The sequence below is a fragment of the Moschus berezovskii genome, chromosome 11 (genome assembly GCF_049115385.1).
Source record: "Moschus berezovskii isolate FMDL1 chromosome 11, NW_MosBer_1.0, whole genome shotgun sequence".
NCBI classification, from domain to species: Eukaryota; Metazoa; Chordata; class Mammalia; order Artiodactyla; family Moschidae; genus Moschus; species Moschus berezovskii.
Genome location: NC_142470.1, coordinates 32,417,035 through 32,432,942, shown reverse-complemented (window position 1 = coordinate 32,432,942; position 15,908 = coordinate 32,417,035). Strand labels below are relative to the sequence as shown.

The following is a 15,908-nucleotide window of genomic DNA, read 5'->3' as shown; positions in this document are numbered from 1 at the left end:
TTTCTCATGTCCATTCCTCGCATTTGATTCTGAAATAATAACAACTGTCAAAATAATTTATAAGATAAAATAATCATTAAAAGTTATTTAAAATTTTACTTTGTTTTATAATTTATTAATTGGATGTAAAATGTAAGGAAGATAAAGAAAAAAATCAGATTGGCTAGAACAAAGATTCTGATCACTTTCTGAGTCAATGAGAACACCTACCTCTAAAAGAAGAGGCCCCAGGGATTCCTTTTCTATCACTCCTTGACTGCTCGATGAGATGTCTGACTTCTGTACTTCATCATCAGTTGTTGATTTCTCTGCAACAAAGAAACAAAAAGTCACACATCTGAAAGGAGCTCATTTCCACAATGTCAAGTTTATGAAGACAAAAATTCACCTAATTTCAGATTCAAATAACATTTACTCATTATCTAGGCACTTTCACATTTAATCTTAATTATACTCATTTTGCAGATGATAAAATGGAGGTTCACAAAGGTGAAGTAATCTTATAGCTAATAAGTGGCAGCAGGAAGATTTGAATTTTCTAACCTATCAAGTACAGTGTTTCAACAAATAGAAAAAATAAATATATAACCTTTAAAAAAAAAAAGTCTACACCAAAAGTTTTTTTTTTTTAAAGGGCAAATTGTAAAAGAATAATTATTCCCATATTTTTCTTTTTCCTTTTCTGAGCTGATCAATTGCCACTGAAGAGACAGTGAAGATATGACTCTGTGAGTCTGCATGAACTTTCATCTTCATGTCATGATGATCTGACTGATAAAACAACAGCTGCTAAATAATTTGGAATTCTTCTCTGTGGAGATATTGAAAAGTCCAACCATTGTCTTAAAGTAGCAAGAATACTTATATAAAAGTTTCCAATCTGTCAGACTGGTTAGCTCAACAAAAAACCAAATATGGTATTACTGAATACAGAGATTCATTTTTTCACTTTAAAATATAAAATATTTCAAATACTACAAAAAATACACAAAGTGACATAGCTACATTCACAGAGCCATCATTCATTTTTCACAGATGTAAACATTTGCTTCAGGTCTTTCTTTTTTAAATAAATAAAATGCTACAAACAGAACTACACCTCTACCACCATTATACCTCTGTCCCTTTCCAGAAGTAACGTGTTCTGAAGGCAGTACAACCATTTCTAAGCATGTTTTCATACTTCAACTACATATGTATGATCTTACAAATACAGTACTGTTTTGTGTCTAATGTTTATATAAAAAAATACAGACTTTTTCAACTTATTTTTCCACTCAATATTACGTTTGAGATTTAACTATACTGATACTTATAAATTTGATATATTCATTTGAACTGCTGCATGAATAACCCACAGTTGACTTCCTTGTCCTCTACTGGCAAGCCTTTTGACTACTACAAACAGTGCTATAATAAACTATTTTTTGTATTTTCTCTTTGGCATATTTGTGACAGCTTCTTTAGGGTAAATACTAGAAGTGAAATTGCTGGATTGCAGGTCCTGTATATTTTCAACATTACCTAAGTTTGACAAATTACTCTCCAAAGAGGCTGTACTACCAGAAACATACAAGTGTTACTGTTTTTCTGTATGTTGATACTTGATATCAACACAGTTTTTAATTTTGGGGAACCTAAGATTGCTGGGAGAAATATTAATAACCTCAGATATGCAGAGGACACCACCCTTATGGCAGAAAGTGAAGAGAAACTAAAAAGCCTCTTGATGAAAATCAAAGAGGAGAGTGAAAAGGTTGGCTTGAAGCTCAACATTCAGAAAACAAAGATCATGGCATCTGGTCCCATCACTTCATGGGAAATAGATGGAAAAACAGTGGAAACAGTGTCAGACTTTATTTTTTTGGGCTCCAGAATCACTGCAGATGCTGATTGCAGCCATGAAATTAAAAGACGCTTTACTCCTTGGAAGGAAAGTTATGACCAACCTAGATAGTATATTAAAAAGCAGAGACATTACTTTGACAACCAAGGTCTGTCTAGTCAAGGCTATGGTTTTTCCCGTGGTCATGTATGGATGTGAGAGTTGGACTGTGAAGAAAGCTGATCGCCGGAATTGATGCTTTTGAACTGTGGTGTTGGAGAAGACTCTTGAGAGTCCCTTGAACTGCAAGAAGATCCAACCAGTCCATTCTAAAGGAGATCAATCCTGGGTGTTCACTGGAAGGACTGATGCTAAAGCTGAAACTGCAATACTTTGGCCACCTCATGCGACGAGTTGACTCACTGGAAAAGACTCTGATGCTGGGAAAGGTTGGGGGCGGGAGGAGATGGGGACGACAGAGAATGAGATGGCTGGATGGCATCACCGATTTTATTCTGTGGACATGAGTTTGAGTGAACTCCGAGAGTTGGTGATGGACAGGGAGTCCTGGAGTGCTGTGATTCATGGGGTCGCAGAGAGTCAGACACGACTGAGCGACTGAACTGAACTGAACTGAATGGGCGTAAAACATTATCTCATTTAGTATTTATAATACGGCTTTATTATGCTATGATTCACACAGCACACTATTCAGGCATTTAAAACATACGATTCAATGGTTTTTAGTATATTCACAGAGTCGTGCAACCACCATTACAATAAATTTTAGAACACTTTCATCACTCCCAAAAGAAATCCCACACCCTTAAGCAGTTATTCCCCATTTCCCAACATTCCCAAGCCCAAGACAACCACCAATCTATTTTCTATTTCTACAGATTTGCCTAGTTTGGACATTTTATATAAATGGAATCATATAATATGTAGTCCTTTGTGCCTGGCTTCTTTTGCTTAGCATAATGTTTTCAAGATTCATCGATGTTGAAGCATTTATCAGTACTTCACTCTTTTTACTGCTAAATAATATTCCAATGTACAGGTACACCTTATTTTATTTACCCATTGATCAGTTGATAGATATATAATTTGCTTCCACTTACTATTTATGAATAATGCTGTTATGAACCTTTCTGTATAAGTTCTCAATTATCTTTGTTATATACCTACAAGTGGACTTGCTGAGCTACATGATTATTCTACCTTTTTAATATTTTGAGAAACTTCTAGACTGTTTTCCAAAGTGGATGCACAATTTTACACTCTCACCAGCACTGTATGAGGGTTCCAACTTCTCCCATCCTTACCAACACTTGCTGCTATCTGTCTTTTTGACTCTAGCCACCCTAGCAGTGTTAAGTGGTATTTGTATTGTAGTTTTGATTTGTATTTTTCTGATGGCTAATGAGTATGTTTTTCCTGTGCCTCCTGGTCATTTGTATGTTTTCTTTAGAGAAATTTCTATCCAGAGCCTTTGCCCATTTATTAATTGGGTTTCCTTGGTGGCTCAGAGGGTAAAGCATCTGCCTGCAATGCGGAAGACCCAGGTTCAATCCCTTGGTCGGGAAGATTCCCTACAGAAGAAAATGGCAACCCACTCCAGTATCTTGCCTGGAGAATCCCATGGACGGAGGAGCTTGGTAGGCCCCAGTCCAAGGGGTTGCAAAGAATTGGACACAACTGAGCGACTTCACTTAATTGGGTTATTTATTTTTAAATTATTATAGCATGGGAGTTTCTTATCTAGTTCTAAGATACACTTCCTTCATCATTTTGTGTATTTGTAACATTAAGACAGGTTTCTGTGTTGTTGTTGTTGTTTTTAAAAAAGAAACAGTTCCAAAAAAACATAAACTTTCAAAGCCAAGTACATTAAGCAACTATGCATGAAAAGCAAAACATAAAATTTTAGGCAAAACTTAAGGCAGGAGTGGCTAAAAGTGGCTATATCAACCAGCCTAAGGCATGTGAACAAAAGTGACATGCAATTTCTGAGTCTTGTCCTTAAAGAGAAAGAAGCATACCTTCCAGTTTTCCTTCCCCTTCTTGTCGTCTGGGACGTGCAAAGATGAGTCAAGTTTGACATGGGTAAGGGCAATACCCTAGGAGTGGCACAGCCCAAAAGATGGAAGGAATCTGAACCTCTGACACACACCTAGACTATCTTGTTAAAGCCACTGTACAAAATGCTTGTTGCTTCAAATGCTTGTTGCATTTGAAGTGCTAGTTACAAGAAAATCAAATACCTTCAATGTATAAATGCTATTAAGTTTTTAAAGGACTGAGGAGTATAAGTAAGTTTGTTTAAAGAAATTTAGTCTGTTCAACTTGAAAAAAATAAATAAATAAAATTGGAGAAAAAAAAAAAAAGCCACTGTACACTGGGTTTCTTGAAATAATAGCCTTGCCTGTATCCTAACTAATACATTCTTTATTTTTCAATAACATGATTATTTGCTATATCCTGATTGTGTCCATGTTAGATAATCTACTAACATGCTATCATAAAAAGCAAGAACTTAATTTACTTACTTCAACCATCCAGACACACACTTCCCCTCTTTCCATCCTCCTAATATAGTTACAATAATTTTTAGAGTAGTCAGTATTTAATATCTTTGTTATTATGGCTACATACAGTCCACAAATGAGTCAAGGCATGTACTATAATTTACAATTCTTATGTTTTATGTTTTAGTTTTTCTGTGAAGTCTGACTAATCTCTAAACTCTCCACCGGACTGAAAAGTTCCTCTCAATTTGCTCAGTCATCATATATTTCTATGAGTCCCATTTTTTTTTCCCATGGAAATATTCCTCCTGGAGTCCTCTATTTGCCTCCTCCAATTGGGACTGGCTAATTCTTTAGTCCGCTGCTCAACTGTAACCCTTGGTTTCCTCTTACCTTTCTTCTGTTATGATTCCATGGTTTCCCTGGGTTAAGATCCAATGCCTTTCTTTCTTGGTTTACTACCTTGGTCTTGACAGATATTTCTTTTTAATTTTTATTTTTTGGTTGCACCATGCAGCATGTGGGATCTTAGTTCCCTGACCAGGGATTGAGCCCACACTCCCTGCACTGGAAGTAGAGCCTTAACCACTGAACTGCCAGGGAAGCCCTTGATAGATATTTCTGAAAAAAGTACATAGGAGATAACGTTTTTGAGCCTTTAAATGTCTGAAAATTGTCTCTATTTTGTACCCATACTTCATTTGGATGAACGCATGATTCTAGGTCCAGGATTCTCATTTTCAGTGTTGTTATTTAGAAATATGGATCCTTCTGAAAGTAATTCAGTTATGTGTCTGTTTTTTACCTTTCTCTTGTTTTTTCTCTCTGGTGTCTAGAAATTGTGTATTGGTGTGAGGCCTTCTTTCTTTTTTAGTCATTGTGCTGCACATGACATGTATGCTTTCCATCTGGAAACCCATACCCTCTAATTCTGAGAATTTTTTTGTTTTTATATTACTTCTTATAATTTCTTCCCTTCTAGTTGGCCTGTTTTTTTCTTCCCCTGGGACTAATGATATGTTCTACCTCTTATCTTTCTCTTGCTTTCCTTTGCTTGCCTTTTTATCTTACTTTCTAAGGGATTTCTTCAAATTGTCTTTCAACATTTTATCTTTTTATTCAACAAATACTCACTGAAAGCCTACTATCTGCCCAGGAACTGCTTTAGGTATTAAGGACACAGTGGTGAACAAACAAAAACCTTTGCTCTCATGAAGCTCCAGTGAGGGTAGGCAGACAATAAAAAAACAAAATGTATAATATGTTAGATGTAACAAATACTGTGGGGAAAATAAACCAAGGAAGATGTAGAAAGGTGTTTATGTGTATATGCACACATATGTATGTGTTAGATAGGTTAGTGAGGGACAAGTTCACTTAGAAAAAATATTTGAACCACGACATAAAAGGGATACAGAAGTAAGCTTTATGTACATCCAGGGAAGAGCATTCCAGACACAGAGAACAGCAAGTGCAGAGACCTGAGGCAAATATGTGCCTGGAATGGCTGCAGGCGACACAATGAGGAGGCAAAAAGTAGAAAACAAGGTAACGGGGTAAAGTTTTTATCAGCAATCCTGATTTTAAGTTCCAAAAGTTACTTATTTTGAATGATTCATTTTATAGCATTTTATAGATGATATATCCTCCCTTTTGTCGGTAAAAGACTGTTGGATGGCTTTACATTTTTCTTTTGCTCCCTGTATCATTGCTGCTTCCTCTGAGTTCCTTTCTTTCCCTTTTGTTTGCTTCCTTTATTCTCTTTTATATTACAGACTTTTCTCAAATACCTGGATTTTTATTCATATTAAAGAGTAAGGTACTAAAATCCTGACTGGCAGCTGTGTGAAGGGTGTGGACAAAGCAAGGAGCTGACTTTTTCATTTGGGGAACTATGCTGGGAGAAATATCAATAACCTCAGATATGCAGATGACACTACCCTTATGGCAGAAAGTGAAGAGGAACTCAAAAGCCTCTTGATGAAAGTGAAAGAGGAGAGTGAAAAGGTTGGCTTGAAGCTCAACATTCAGAAAACAAAGATCATGGCATCTGGTCCCATCACTTCATGGGAAATAGATGGAAAAACAGTGGAAACAGTGTCAGACTTTATTTTTTTGGGCTCCAAAATCACTGCAGATGCTGATTGCAGCCATGAAATAAAAAGACGCTTACTCCTTGGAAGGAAAGTTATGACCAACCTTGATAATATATTAAAAAGCAGAGACATTACTTTGCCAACCAAGGTCCGTCTAGTCAAGGCAATGGTTTTTCCCGTGGTCATGTATGGATGTGAGAGTTGGACTCTGAGGAAGGCTGATCGCCGAAGAATCGATGCTTTTGAACTGTGGTGTTGGAGAAGACTCTTGAGAGTCCCTTATACTGCAAGGAGATCCAACCAGTCCATTCTAAAGGAGATCAGTCCTGGATGTTCATTGGAGGGACTGATGCTAAAGCTGAAACTGCAATACTTTGGCCACCTCATGCGACGAGTTGACTCACTGGAAAAGACTCTGATGCTGGGAAAGGTTGGGGGCGGGAGGAGAAGGGGACGACGGAGAATGAGATGGCTGGATGGCATCACCGACTCTGTGGACATGAGTTTGAGTGTACTCCGGGAGTTGGTGATGGACAGGGAAGCCTGGCGTGCTGTGATTCATGGGGTCGCGGAGAGTCGGACACGACTGAGCGACTGAACTGAACTGAACTGAACCAGTGTCAGTGCCTATATGTCCTTCCCTTAGGACTACTCCATTTCCCCATCTTCGGAATCCTCCCATCTTCGGCTGAGGGAGGATGAGCCAGCCTGTCAGAGTGTCCACATCCAGCAGGGAAGGGGCCATACAGCCTCTGGGTGGCTCTCCCCTCTGAAGGAGAGAATACCAGTGTCTCTTGTCTGCTGAATCAATGGTCACTAGACTACCCAGCCCCTAAAATCGTAAAATCCTATCACTTTAACCATTTTAAAACAGACTATTTGTTCAGTCTTTTCATATTGCTGCTCAAAGAGTGAAGTTCTTTGGGGTCTATTCCTTCTGTTTGTTGTCTGTGTTCTTACTCACTGCAGATGATTTCTTGTGTTATGTAAGTTTAGAGCACACAATCTCCCTCAGGAGCACTTTTTCCTCTGGCAATCTGATGGGGTGTGGTATGATGATGTTCCTTGAAAGTGCTTTGCCTTTGTTTCTGGTGAGCAACCCAGGGGTTGTATGGTGTGAGGTCCCCAGTAAATACAAATAGTATAAACATGAGCCATAAAAATAAATCAGGGTTTTCTCAGAGCTTCCCTGGTGGCTCAGACAGTAAAGAGTCTGCCTGCAGTGTGGGAGACCTGGGTTTGATCCCTGGGTTGGGAAGATCCCCTGGAGAAGGAAATGGCAACCCACTCCAGTATTCTTGCCTGGAAAATCCCATGGATGGAGGAGCCTGGCAGGCTGCAGTCCCTGGGGTTGCAGAGTTGGACAAGGCTGAGCAACTTCACTTCACTTCTTCACTTTCTCAGGGAAGGCCGTTCCCCCCAAACACAGCCCAGAGATAAGCTTAAATTCAGGTGGAGGGGCTCTCCTACCTCTGAGCTGCTGTCTTTCAACGCTATGCAGAGCCTTGGGTCCAACACCACAACGTGTATCTCCTGACTTAATCCCATATGATTGCTATTGTTGAGTCACTAAGTTTTATCTGACTCTTCTGAGTTTCAAAAGTTTCAAGGCAACCAGTTCTCAAGATAACAAGCCACTTTGTGGTAAAAGAAGGGTCTCAGATTCACATTCTAAAATAAATAGCATCTACACGAAACTGCTTCTTTAATAAAATTACAAAATTAATTCCATTTCTTAATAATAAAAAGTAAAATCACATATTGTAAATGTCTTAATAACAAAGAACACAGCCAGAGGGTTTTTCTGTTTATTTTCCTACCTTGTTCCATTCTCTTCATTAGTTGTATCTGATCGACTGTCTTCTTCAATATCTTGCATTTGTCTGGTTTTACACTTAAGCTGTCAATGTCACTGATGTTGGCAGACAGTAACTCAGCTAGCTCTTCCAAATATTTATTTTCTTGCTCCCTGCGCCTCTTTTCAGTGCTGTTACACAAAGAAAATCCAGTTACTGTACATTTCTACCACTATATTTCCTTCTCTGATCAAGTATCTGATATTTACATATTTATAGCGATTCCTATTTTCATCTAGAATGTAAAGCCAGATTTAGAAAAAAATCTAAATTTGTATTTGAAAAACATACTACAAAATACCAAAGAGAAGAAAACAATTCTGGCTAAAATACATAAAGAGAATGACTGCTATCACAGATGTATTCCTCAATGATATATATACACTGAATCTTTCAAATAACCAGTAAATACTAGATAGTAAAAGAGGCAGATAGTACATATACTAGTTGCATTTGAAATTATTAGGCATTCTAAATAATAATTCCCTAAAAATAGAAAATCTGAATTTTCAAATCAGTTTGTTGTAAATTAAGCAGGCTGACTACCCAGATTTCAAAGAAATTATAATTGGAAATCTGATAAAATCTTGATTCCTATAATAATCAGACCATTACTTGATCCCTATCAAAAGGAAAAAAAAAATTCTTCCAAAAAGTAAAATAAAAAGAATAGTAAATCATTAATTAGAAACAGAGGTACAAAGAACAATGTCTCTCATATACTGCTTTGTTGTAAAGAAATAGAGAAAAAAAATCTGCTTATAAGCTCTCACTATATAGTAAAATAAAATCAAACTCAATTTACCTTAAAGAAAAATAATTAGAATAAAGGATAACCGTGGAAACAACTAGCATTTTACATTCACTCAAATGTAGTAAGTGAATATTGTCCATTTCTGTTTTCTCGTTCTTACCCCTTGTTTATTTAACCAAGTCATCAGGCACTTAATTAACACATACAAACACAATAAAGCACTACTTTAAGTGAAATTTTCTATTATCAAACTAATATAGAAAGAAAATTTGCTTACAAGTAGCTCTCAGTTTTATAAGCATCAATCAAAATCATTTGATTCCATATAAAAATGGTATTAAAAAAAGAGGTAAAAGAGGGAAAAACCAGTTGCCAAATAATTCTTAACTGGCAACAATTAAACTATCACGTACTTTTCATAATTTAAAAAACTATAAAAGCAATAGCATTTACATAACAGCATGGTTAAGTTGAAAAGAACCAAGTTAACAAAGGTCAAATGTATTTATCTACATAAGACAAAACACTACAAAATGGTACACATCCCAAAATAAAACCAAATTTTAAAACTAGAACAATAACACATTCTCTCTTTAACTTGTAAATCCTTCATTAAGGAATTAATACTATTTTACTCAGTAAGACTTTATCTTACAATGTTCAGAGGCAAGTATGTACAGTGAGATATTTTGACAAATTTCACAACAAGGTATTGAAAATGAGGCATGAAGAAAATGAATAACATAACACACACACACACACAGAGGGTTTTAGAGAATTTCACAAGGTATTGAAAACGAGGCGTGAAGAAAATGAATAACATTAACACACACATACTCTCTCACACACACAGGGTTTTAGAGAATCCAGCTCTGTAAACTAATAATATTTTGAAGGACATTTGATTTTACCTTAGAGAAACTAATTGACACTAGGTTTACTTAGCAGACTCAGTCTAAAGTATGACTTACTTAAATCTCTTGGTCTAAATACCAACTGGAATAAATTGGACTCATTTCGTGGAACTCCCAAATCTGTTTTTAACATTAAGTTTTATGTAAAACTGAAGTTCTGGAAACCACAGTTGAGTAAAGGAAAAATAAAAGTAATAGAATTGGGGAGGATCAGACAGAGAGATGATAAAGGAAGCAAGAAGCTAAAAGTAATGAAATGGTAAGGTGTCTATAAAATGAGCTAAGAAAGAGACTAGGAAAATCACCATGAAATGAAATAACTAATAAGAAGAGAAAATGAGAACAGATTTTTTTCAAATAACGTGAAAAACTGAAGGAATGGTGGAGATGACAAAAAGAAATTCTACCTTAACAGAAAAGACATCTTCATTACTTTGGGCCACCTACATTTCTCCTCTCACTAACCCACTTTACTTCCACTGATACTATGCTGCTGCTAAGTCACTTCAGTCGTGTCCGACTCTGTGTGACCCCATAGACGGCAGCCCACCAGGCTTCCCCGTCCCTGGGATTCTTCAGGCAAGAACACTGGAGTGGGTTGCCATTTCCTTCTCCAATGTGTGAAAGTAAAAAGTGAAAGTGAAGTCGCTCAGTCGTGTCCGACCCTTAGCGACCCCATGGACTACAGCCTACCAGGCTCCTCCATCCATGGGATTTTCTAGGCAAGAGTACTGGAGTGGCTTGCCGTTGCCTTCTCCGATGCACATGCTAGTTAATGCTACTACAAGTTAACTGCTCAAGTATCGTATCTTTTTTTTTTTAACCTCATTAGCTTTTTCAGCAAATGCTCCCATACTTCTATCATGTGCCAGATAACCAAGTACTGTGTCCTGACAAACCAGGAGTAAATCAGATGTAGCCTCCAATAAGTGGGAGAACAAAGAAGCTATTTTGTGACAAATTTATACTACTATAGAAGCACACAGAGAAGGCACCTAGATCTGGAGAATGAGATGTTTCTTATGGCAGAAAGTGAAGAGGAACTAAAAAGCCTCTTGATGAAAGTGAAAGAGGAGAGTGAAAAGGCTGGCTTGAAGCTCAACATTCAGAAAACAAAGATCATGGCATCTGGTCCCATCACTTCATGGGAAATAGATGGGGAAACAGTGGAAGCAGTGTCAGACTTTATTTTTTTGGGCTCCAAAATCACTGCAGATGATGACTGCAGTCATGAAATTAAAAGACGCTTACTCCCTGGAAGGAAAGTTATGACCAACCTAGATAGTATATTAAAAAACAGAGACATTACTTTGCCAACAAAGGTCCGTCTAGTCAAGGCTATGGTTTTTCCCGTGGTCATGTATGGATGTGAGAGTTGGACTGTGAAGAAAGCTGATCACCGAAGAATTGATGCTTTTGAACTGTGGTGCTGGAGAAGACTCCTGAGAGTCCCTTGGACTGCAGGGAGATCCAACCAATCCATTCTAAAGGAGATCAATCCTGGGTGCTCATTGGAAGGACTGATGCTAAAACTGAAACTCCAATACTTTGGCCACCTCATGCGAAGAGTTGACTCACTGGAAAAGACTGATGCTGGGAAGGATTGGGGGCAGGAGGAGAAGGGGACGACAGAGAATGAGATGGCTGGATGGCATCACCGACTCGATGGACATGAGTTTGAGTGAACTCCGGGAGTTGGTGATGTACAGGGAGGCCTGGCGTGCTGTGATTCATGGGGTAGCAAAGAGTCGGACACGACTGAGCGGCTGAACTGAACTGAAACCTAATGGTAGGGAGAGACTTGTTTCCTAAAAGGAAAAAACAGCTTTTTCAAAGGTAAAAGTGAGAGTAAAAATAAGTAGCTCAAGATAGTTGAACTATAGATGATTAGAAACAAAAGGGCAGGATCTGAGGTCCAGTCAGTTGAGCACAGGAGACTGCTTACAAACACAAGTTCAAACTTCCTCTGTCATTTACTAAGTAACCCTGGACAAGTTACTTAACAGCAATTTAACTTCTCTAAGCTTCCATTTCTTTATCTGTAAAATAGGAATAATGACATTAATTACCTCCTAGGGATTTGTGAGGATTAAAAAAGATGATATTATACATAGAAATGTTCTGCGGAGTTCCTGCCACATACCGTTAGCTCAACAAATATTATCTATTATCATCACTTTGATTATGATTATTTATTTTCAGGGTAAAGGAGAGCCCAGAAGGGTTTAAAAAAGAGAATGAGTGGCATGTCTAGATTTGTAAGCTCCTTGAAGACAGGAAACATATTTCACACTTACATCCTTCAAACATCAAGCACATGGTGCTGGCTGAATAGTAGGTATTTAATAAAGCACTTGCTGAATTGTTAATGTTAAATAAGCACTGCCCACAGCTGCTGTTGCTGCTGCTGCTAAGTCACTTCAGTAGTGTCCGACTCTGTGTGACCCCATAGACGGAAGCCCACCAGGCTCCCCCGTCCCTGGGATTCTCCAGGCAAGAACACTGGAGTGGGTTGCCATTTCCTTCTCCAATGTGTGAAAGTGAAAAGTGAAAGTGCTACCCATCATTTAAAAACTGGCATTTTAATTCTCATTTCTCCTAGAAGAATTAAGAAATGGAGAGGTAACAGGAAGGATATTTGGAACGTCTCACCCCACCTAACAATTACTGAGAAACTGCCCTAGCTAGAACTCCTGTACACAGGGCTGGCAACACCCTGAGGTCTAACATATGCTCTTTATGATTAATTAGTTCGCAATCTGTTTGGAGTGACAGTGTACAATAACAGAATCAAAAGAAACATTATATGGTGGTAATCATGCACAAACTCATCAATTTCAAAATCACAAAATTTTAGTTAACTAAATAAAAAAAAAATCAATTAAAATTGAGCTCATACTTATAAACCTGACAAAGATTATGTTTTCAAATATTTTTAAAGCAAATGTGCAAGGAAAATAATTTTAAGACAGGAAGAGAAATATATGCATATATATTAATAAAAATTTTGATATTAATGATGTGATTATAGACACACACACACACAAATCAAAGACGATCTGTAGATAAAAGCCATTAAAACAAATAAGAAAGCTTAGAACAATGGATGGATATGAGATCAAAACTCCCAAATCATTAGCATTCCTATACACGAATAACTGTCAATCAGAAAATGCAATAGACAAAATGATATTCCTAAAAGCAATAAAAATCCTATGGTACCCTGGAATATATCTAACTAAAGATGGCCTGACATTCAAAGGGGAAAATTATACACTATTATTTAAGAACAATGAAGAACTGAATAAAGGAGAAGCCTTTATATTCATAAATAACAACACTCTAGAATTTACAAAATAACGCTGTCAGTTCTCTCCAATTTACAAAAGCAAATGGAATTCTAATTCAAATCCCAGCAAGGAAAAAAATCAAGGGAAACAAAAAACTGACTCTAAAATCTGTACGGGAGAGTAAAGGACCAAGAACAGGAACAACAATTTTGAAAAATAACAAGGAAGAGTGACTTGCCCCATCAGAGAGCATGGCCACTATCATATGAAGGCTCAGATCAGATCCCTATCTATGCAGGAACTTGCTTTCTGATGAAGGTAAGAGCACAAAAGCAGGGGATGGATATGGTTATAGCCACTGACATTCCATATAGGAAAAAAAATTTAGGTTGTTACATTTTTATCCCACAAAAGTAAATGCTTGTTTATTTAAAATTCTAAATGCATATTAGAAGAAAATGTATAAAAATACATTTAAGGCCTTGAAATAGAGGGAAAAATTCTTAACAAGACCCTAAAAAGCTTGACATATGAAAATCCTAGGTTCTAAGGGATGTCAACAGATTGGGAGAAGATATTTGCATCAAATGTAAGCAAAAAAGAGTAAAAATTTAACTAGAAAATTAAAAATAACTCTTATAAATAAAAAAAGGAAAGCACAAACTACCCAGAGGAAATATGGACAAGAGATACAACCAGGTAATTCATAGAGGGGAAAATATAAAGAGCAATAAAAACAGAAATCATGATCAACTTATCTACTTATCAGGGAAATGTATTTAAAATAATAACCTCACACCCATCAGGATGGCAAAAACTTAAAGTGAGGAAAAAACAGTGAGATAAAGATGCAAGAAAAAAGGCAACTCTAAATGACTATCATTTGAAGAATAATCTGGTAAGTACACTGCTAAGTCACTTCAGTCGTGTCCGACTCTGTGTGACCCCATAGACGGAAGCCCACCAGGCTCCCCCCTCCCTGGGATTCTCCAGGCAAGAACACTGGAGTGGGTTGCCATTTCCTTCTCCAGGTAAGTACACAGTTAACATAAAAATGTACACAGATTCTAACGAAAGTTTTATGTATAAAATAGTAGATATGTACAAGGATGTTCATGTTTGCTGTAGGGCTGGCTCTAAGAATGAAAATTTGTAACAAAAAGGCTATTTACCCACAGGGAATGTCTAGCTATTGGGAAATAAGATTCTTCAAATATGGTATTTCATATAATACAATATTTATCAAAAGTTTACAGAACTGAATAAATCTCCATATTTTTATGTCTAAAGAAAAATATATACAGTATTATATAATATATAAATTTAACAAATATTCTATATTGTTCATGGATATTTATAAATATGCTGCTGCTGCTAAGTCACTTCAGTCGTGTCCGACTCTGTGCGACCCCATAGAGGGAAGCCCACCAGGCTCCCCCGTCCCTGGGATTCTCCAGGCAAGAACACTGGAGTGGGTTGCCATTTCCTTCTCCAATGCGTGAAAGTGAAGTCGCTCAGTCGTGTCCGACTCTTCATGACCCCATGAACTGCAGCCTATCAGGCTCCTCCGCCCATGGGATTTTCCAGGCAAAAGTACTGGAGTGGGTTGCCATTGCCTTCTCCGACTTATAAATATACATAATCATTAAAAACAGACTGAAAGAATTAGAGACAAATCAGTTTAATCATTAACCATTTTACTACTTTTACTTAAAACTGCAAATACAGTAATATATTAACAAAATACTAAGAATATGACAAAATATTATCAGTTACATGTGGTGGGTAGTTTCCCAGTCTCTAATTTTTTTTATAGATTAAAAATTTCCCCCCAAATAAAAATTTCAAGTAAAACACAATAGTGGAAGTCACTCAGTCATGTCTGATTCTGCGACCCCATGGACTATACAGTCCATGGAATTCTCCAGGCTAGAATACTGGAGTAGGTAGTCGTTCCCTTCTCCAGGGGATGTTCCCAACCCAGGAATTGAACCAGGGTCTCCTCCATTGCAGGCTGATTCTTTACCAGCTGAGCTACTAGGGAAGTCCTAAAACACAGTAGTTTTATTTATTTATTCTTAAATTAAGAAGGACTGACATATAAGAAATAAACAGGAACATTAACTCTGACAACACAGGCTTGATTATGAGTACTCAGGTTACCATCGCTCTATAACAGTTCTCTGAATTCATTAACAGAAGTAGTCACTTTTCTTTCCCCAGCCTGAAACCCTGGCCCTCTCCTGTAAAAATTCTTTCTTGGTTCCCCCATGAGAAAAACGCATGTAATCCAATAAGAGAAGAGTCTTCTGCTGTTTTGTACTCTGATCAATGATTATCAACTGGGGGGCATACTGCTTTCTCTGTCCCCAGGGGTATTTGAAAATGTTTGGATTATCATTTTTGATTATCATAACTGGAAGGATATTTTGGTATCAAAACTGATATAAAAATTCTATTGGTGTCTAACTGTGCAGAAGCCAGGGATACTGTTAAACATCCTAAAACATACAGGATAGCTTCCCACAACAAAGAATAATATTGTCCACAATGTCAATAGTGTGGAGGTTGAGAGACTTTGCTCCAGATGCTCGGAGGTGAGTGGAATAAAATCCCCACTTCTCTCCGGTAGGAAGCTGCTGTT

The 15,908-nt window shown here is 37.3% G+C and overlaps 1 protein-coding gene across 11 annotated transcripts in view; it reads right to left on the bottom strand.

Annotated features, from left to right (window-relative positions):
- The window catches only part of NCOA1 (nuclear receptor coactivator 1), a 216,191-nt gene that overhangs the window by 80,578 nt on the left and 119,705 nt on the right, over nt 1-15,908 (bottom strand). For all 11 annotated transcript variants that reach the window (XM_088841224.1, XM_055399631.2, XM_055399630.2 and 8 more), the window contains 2 exons: nt 8,271-8,437; nt 211-308 (listed from right to left, as the gene is read on the bottom strand). In XM_088841224.1, the coding sequence (XP_088697350.1) occupies nt 211-308; nt 8,271-8,437 (265 nt within the window). The remainder of the gene's footprint in view (nt 1-210; nt 309-8,270; nt 8,438-15,908) is intronic.